The 7,314-nt window shown below is 46.5% G+C and overlaps 1 protein-coding gene across 1 annotated transcript; it reads left to right on the top strand.

Annotated features, from left to right (window-relative positions):
- Positions 1–4,325: 4,325 nt before the first annotated feature.
- LOC124269011 (slit homolog 2 protein-like) lies at positions 4,326–7,014 on the top strand. Its single transcript, XM_046704041.1, is given in 2 exon segments — positions 4,326–6,134; positions 6,137–7,014. Coding segments are annotated over 2 exon segments (2,079 nt in total). The 5' UTR covers positions 4,326–4,933.
- Positions 7,015–7,314: the final 300 nt, after the last annotated feature.

The raw sequence follows: 7,314 nt of genomic DNA on the forward strand, positions 1-7,314 counted from the left end.
ATTTAAACTTATTGCGATTCAGTGTCAACAGCAACTTTCAGCTGTTAATTTGACAGTGATTTCTATAGAATAAATTATTAGACATAATTTTGGTTGTCTTCTATTAAACAACTTGACAAAAAGCCAGAAATGCGTTTCTTTTGCAGTTCAGTATATTTTATATTTTACGTCCCAATGACAAGGACTTCTACACACATCTCCGATGACGCTGTAAGTCCTGAACAACACGTACGCCATGTGACATAGTACGACCTGAACAATACACACGCCCTGTGACGTAACAACGTCCTGATAACATCAAACATCAAATGATATTTGCCTCGACCCAAAGATCGATCTTACGGGACTGCCCCATTAACACACATCCCTTGTGACTTGTTGAGGTATTAAACGCTAAAAGTAAATACCCGACCTCGTCTGAATTACAGTCCCTTAACCAAATATTTCCTCTTACGTCAAGCCCTGGGTCCAATACCGTGGTTCTCTTTGAAGCTAATCTAGGTTGTAAATCTTGGGGCTCCTTACCAAATTAAATGTATGTACTTGTTTCTGTCAAAATGATATATTTTCAGGGACCATTTAGATTAGGGACAAGTGTTGTAGTCAAGTACCTGTCATTGAAGCTCTCTTTGCCGATATTCAAGTATTGCTTATTTTGATTTTTAAGGTGAATGCTTCATTATCCCGAATAAAATTTGGGATAGGGTGTCCGTTGTTTTTCTGTGTTTCCCATCACCGTGGCTGAGTGTTGATCAGGACGTATTACGTCACGGGAGATGAATTGATCAGGACGTATTACGTCAAGGGAGATGAGTTGATCAGGACGTATTACGTCAAGGGAGATGAGTTGATCAGGACGTATTACGTCAAGGGAGATGAGTTGATCAGGACGTATTACGTCAAGGGAGATGAGTTGATCAGGACGTATTACGTCAAGGGAGATGAGTTGATCAGGACGTATTACGTCAAGGGAGATGAGTTGATCAGGACGTATTACGTCAAGGGAGATGAGTTGATCAGGACGTATAACGTCAAGGGAGATGAGTTGATCAGGACGTACTACTTCACGGGGAATGTGTGTTGATCAGGACGTACTATGTCACGGGGATGGGACGTACTATGTCACGAGATGAGTTGATCAGGACGTACTACGTCACGGGGATGATCGTCAGGATCAGGTCACGGGGATGTATGTTGATCAGGACGAACTCCGTCACGGGGATGTGTTGATCAGGACGTACTATGTCACGGGGATGTGTGTTGATCAGGACGTACTATGTCACGGGGATGTGTGTTGATCAGGACGTACTACTTCACGATGTTGATCAGGACGTGTCCGTACGTCAAGGGAGATGTGTTTGATCAGGACGTACTCCGTCACGGGGAGTCATCAGGACGTATTACGTCAAGGGAGATGAGTTGATCAGGACGAACTACGTCAAGAGGGATGTGTTGATCAGGACGTACTCCGTCACGAGGGATGTGTTGATCAGGACGTATTATGTCACGGGGATGTGTGTTGATCAGGACGTACTACGTCACGGGGATAATGTGTTGATCAGGACGTACTGTCACGGGGAGATGGTTGATCAGGACGTACTACGTCACGGGATGTGTGGTCGTCAGGACGTACTCCGTCATAGGGGATGGGTGTTGATCAGGACGTACTCCGTCACGAGGGATGTGTGTTGATCAGGACGTACTCCGTCACGGGGTATGTGTGTTGATCAGGACGTACTCCATCACGGGGGATGTGTGTTGATCATGACGTACTCCGTCAAGGGGGATGTGTGTTGATCAGGACGTACTCCGTCAAGGGGAATGTATGTTGATCAGGACGTACTCCGATCCGTCACGGGACATGTGTGGTCGTCATTACGTACTCCGTCACGGGGAAGTGTGTTGATCAGGACGTACTATATCACGGCGGATGTATGTTGATCAGGACGTACTCCGTCACGGGGGATGGATGTTGATCAGGACGTATACTCCGTCACCGGGGATGTGTGGTCGTCAGGACGTACTCCGTCACGGGGAAGTGTGTTGATCAGGACGTACTATATCACGGCGGATGTATGTTGATCAGGACGTACTCCGTCACGGGGGATGTGTGTTGATCAGGACGTACTCCGTCAAGTGGGATGTGTGTTGATCAGGACGTACTCCGTCACGAGGGATGTGTGTTGATCAGGGCGTACTCCGTCATGACGGATGTGTGTTTATCAGGACGTACTATGTCACGGGGATGTGTGTTCATCAGGACGTACTATGTCACGGGGGATGTATGTTGATCGGGACGTACTCCGTCAGGGGGGATGTGTGGTCGTCAGGACGTCCTATGTCACTGGGGATGTATGTTGAACAGGACGTACTACGTCACGAGGAATGTATGTTGATCAGGACGTACTCCGTCGCGGGGGATGTGTGTTGATCAGGACGTACTCCGTCACGGAACATGTGTGGTCGTCATTACGTACTCCGTCACGGGGAAGTGTGTTGATCAGGACGTACTACGTCACGGGGGATGGATGTTGATCAGGACGTATACTCCGTCACCGGGGATGTGTGGTCGTCAGGACGTACTCCGTCACGGGGAAGTGTGTTGATCAGGACGTACTATATCACGGGGGATGTATGTTGATCAGGACGTACTCCGTCGCGGGGATGTGTGGTCGTCAGGACGTACTATGTCACGGGGGATGTGTGGTCGTCAGGACGTTCTATATCACGGGGTTGTGTTTGATCAGGACGTATTACGTCAAGGGAGATGAGTTGATCAGGACGTATTACGTCAAGGGAGATGAGTTGATCAGGACGTATTACGTCACGGGGGATGTGTGGTCGTCAGGACGTATTGCGTCAAGGGGGATGTGTGTTGATCAGGACGTACTATGTCACGGGGGATGTATGTTGATCAGGACGTACTCCGTCACGGGGATGTGTGGTCGTCAGGACGTACTATGTCACGGGGATGTGTGTTGATCAGGAAGTACTATGTCACGGGGATGTGTGTTGATCAGGACGTACTCCGTCACGAGGAATGTGCGTTGATCAGGACGTACTCCGTCACGGGGATGTGTGTTGATCAGGACGTACTCCGTCACGGGGGATATGTGGTCGTCAGGACGTATTACGTCATGGGGGATGTGTGTTGATCAGGACGTACTATGTCACGGGGGATGTATGTTGATCAGGACGTACTCCGTCACGGGGATGTGTTGTCGTCAGGACGTACTATGTCACGGGGGATGTGTGTTGATCAGGACGTACTATGTCACGGGGATGTGTGTTGATCGGGACGTACTCCGTCACGAGGAATGTGCGTTGATCAGGACGTACTCCGTCACGGGGATGTGTGTTGATCAGGACGTACTCCGTCACGGGGATGTGTGTTGATCAGGACGTACTATGTCACGGGGGATGAGTGGTCGTCAGGACGTACTCCGTCACGAGGAATGTGTGTTGATCAGGACATACTCCGTCACGGGGGATGTGTGTTGATCAGGACGTACTATGTCACGGGGGTGTGGTCGTCAGGTCGTTCTATGTCACGGGGGATGTGTGTTGATCAGGACGTACTCCGTCACGGGGGATGTGTTGTCGTCAGGACGTACTATGTCACGGGGGTGTATGTTGATCAGGACGTACTACGTCACAGGGGATGTATGTTGATCAGGACGTACTATGTCACGGGGGATGTGTGGTCGTCAGGACGTACTATGTCACGGGGTATGTGTGGTCGTCAGGACGTACTACGTCACGGGGATGTGTTGTTGTCAGGACGTACTACGTCACGAGGATGTGTGGTCGTCAGTACGTAATACCTCACGGGGAATGTATGCACATGTTGATCTGGACGTATTTCATTAAAGGGTTATATATTGTTTACTATTATGTCATAGAGATATATGTTGATTTACGCATAACGTCAGATCATGAGTCTTGATGAGGCGTGTTCATCAGCACTGAATAAGAAAATGAGGAATAGAGGATGTTGTTTGTTTTACTGGACCAGACAGTCCAGTGATTGATATTATGAGAGACGTTAGGACCTTTAAGTGGTTAGGATGACACGCAATCAACACCCACTTGGCTAGACCACCCGAGTCTCGGCTGTCGCCTAGAGTGACCAACAGACACTGATGCTAGGGCTGGGACGGGTCCAAATATTTCTACCCAGGTACCCCACCCCATATTACCCTACCCTACTCGATACCCGTTATGTTAATTCCTGACGTCAAATTTGTAAGAAAGGGCAATATATTCTTCAGCTCAGACGCTAAAATTTCGAGTTTTTCAATATCTTATCCAGGTATTATTTTCAAATTAGGTGACGGTCAATTATGTATAAATCTTCAAAGACAATACAACTTTTTGATCATGAAAGAATAACATATTACATTGTTTAATCTATTAGTCACATGATCATAACGGGTCCGGGTATTGAGACGGGTACCCGGGTCCAAATCATTACCCACCCGTCGCCCGGGTATCCGGGTTATCCGTCCCAGCCCAAACTGCTGCAGGTGGAGATCTAACCAAACCACCCAATGACAAGTCGGGACAGAGAAACCGGGATCTTCTACTTATTTCGAAATGCATGAAGACTGCATATGTCAGAAGCTACAATCACGTCTCTCTTTGATGCATGCAAAACTCGAGATAATCTCTCAGTCAAATCCACTGCACGTGGTATGAGGTTTACAGTTAAACGTTTACAGTGAAACCAGTTGTTAATCTCACCCGACCTACATAAGTTAGGGTACCCTGAATGCGAAACAGGAACTTCAAATGTCTACCTCTTATCTATATGCGAGTTGCAGCCCGCATTGGGGGGACTTAGAAATGACAGAGCTGGGGTGTAGCTGGCAGAAGCTCAAGGGGCGCCTGCTGGAGTGGAAACACCTATGTTCGAGCTGGAGTCTTCTTCATCATGCTCCTGTGGTCCATCTCCATTCTATGTCTAGTGTGCGACACGTGGTTTGGACAAGCATTTGAAGACCATGTGCCATGTAACCTCACACAGAAAGAGAAGGACGGCGTCATGTGCGACTGCCGCTCCTGTGACAGTAAATGGAGGGACGACCAAATAGAAACAGACGCGTGTTGTAATTGCAGGTCCAATCTCATCTTGGAATTACGTCCGCTTCTGCTGGAGTATATGTCGCTAGGTGTCGCTGTCGTTGTAGGTAACAAGGTGAAGAACTCTTTTCTGCAACATAATAATGGCGGATTGGTGTTCATACCAAGCAATGTTTGTGCATATCCTAATATGCGAAGATTAGATCTTTCAGGAAACATGATCGTAGATATCCAAGGCATTTCCTGCTTGGGCAAACTTGACGAGCTGAAATTGGAAAGGAATCTCATTTCAAGTTTAAACCGGCACACATTTGAGGGTTTGACCAGCCTAAGGATTCTCGACCTGTCCCAAAATAATATTCATACCATGGAGGTCGGAACTATAGGAACTCACCTTCCCAGATTGAAGAGTATAGATCTGTCGGACAACGAACTGGAAACTTTTGACATTTCCAATTTGAATATTTACTCTTTTTGTGAAATGAATGTGAACAATAACAACCTGAGGGAATTTGTCAACAACGTTAAATTAAAAACGGAGGTTTTTGAGCATCGGGGACCAGGGATGGTGGACTTGCAATACAACAACTTCACAAAGTTCCCTGACTGGGAACAGCTCGGCCTTGGCAACATCTCTAGTCTGGGTCTCCTGTCAGACTGGGGGTTCGACATCAGGGACAATCACTGGAACTGTGACTGTTTGTTGTACTCTTTTGTGAGGTTAGCTCAGAAACACTACAAGGCGATCGACGGCCGAGATTACTTCGGCGTCAGATGCGAAAATCCCCCTGAATATCGAGGGGATATTATTATTAACATGGAACCCGATAAATTGGTCTGTAACCTTACTGAGTTCTGTCCCAGTGTCTGTACGTGTACAGGCCAGCCATCTGTTTTGAATATTTTCGTAGACTGTGTCAACGCTGGTCTCACCGAACTTCCGTTTGATCTTCCCGACATCAGTGGCCTCTCGCTGGTTCTTGACCTCTCAGGTAACTCAATATCTGTTCTGGACAACAGACCCTACCTGCCCCGTGTGAAGAGTCTTGACCTTCCAATAATGTCATAACCACAATAACTGCACAGGCTGTCCAACAGTTGATAAATGCAACAAACATTAATTTGGAAAGAAACAAAATAAGGACTTTACCCAAGGAAATTCAACTCTTCCCTCAGTCGGTGATCAAAATACAGCTTGATGACGTCATCTGCAAGTGCGACCTCGGTTGGATGATTGACTGGAAGAATATCAAGAAAATCAACGGAACCAATTCTACATGCGTTTTAGAGGACACAGAAACGTATATTTCTCTTCGAGCGTATTTGGACATTTGCGCACCAGATGACCCAGCTCCTGTCATCATTGGTGCAGTACTTGGAACACTGGCTGTCATTGTAATCGTTTCCACAATTTTATCACATGTGTTTCGCTTTGAAATTCTGGTTTTGGTTCATTACTACGTCAGTCCAAAATGGCGGAAATGGCGTCCGAGAATACAGCCCGCGAAAGAAAACGATATCTATATCTCGGTGAGTGATGATGTGATTGTGTGGGTCAAAGATAATCTGCTACCCAGCCTCGAAAACGATGGGGTCACTGTGTTTGTGCCAGAGCGAGATACTGATCCCGGCGATGTGGAACTTGACGCTATATTGAAAGGCATTTCAAACAGCAAAAATGCATTCGTAGTTATCTCCCCTGATTATTTGAAATCTCAATCCAAGATGGAGGAATTTAACCTCCTGTGTCAGTCTTTAGTGAAAGGCTTTTCTGGAGTTTTGTGCCTGTTGATAACAGAAAATGTTGGCAAGACCAAGAATCCTTATTTAAGTGCCTTCATACGAGTGAAATTATACCACAGTGGTATCGATGAAGCTACTGTGTCCAAATCTTTGCACAAAATTAGACCTACTGGTAATAGGAGGCCCTAGCATCACCACACTGACACTAGGGCTGGGACGGGTAGCCCGGATACCCGGGACGGGTGGGTAATGAGTTGGACCCGGCTACCCGTCTCAATACCCGGACCCGTTATGATTATGTGACTAATAGATTAAACAATGTAATATGTTATTCTTTCATGAGTAAAAGGTTGTATTCTCTTTGAAGATTTAGACATATAATTCTATTCTGTTTTTAACATAATACCTGGATAAGATATTGAATAAACTCGAAATTATAGCCTCCGAGCTGAAGAATACATGTATATTGCCATTTCTTACAAATTTGAT

The sequence above is a fragment of the Haliotis rubra genome, unplaced genomic scaffold (assembly GCF_003918875.1).
Source record: "Haliotis rubra isolate DU_JTF1 unplaced genomic scaffold, ASM391887v1 Scf141, whole genome shotgun sequence".
In the NCBI taxonomy this organism is placed as follows: Eukaryota; Metazoa; Mollusca; class Gastropoda; order Lepetellida; family Haliotidae; genus Haliotis; species Haliotis rubra.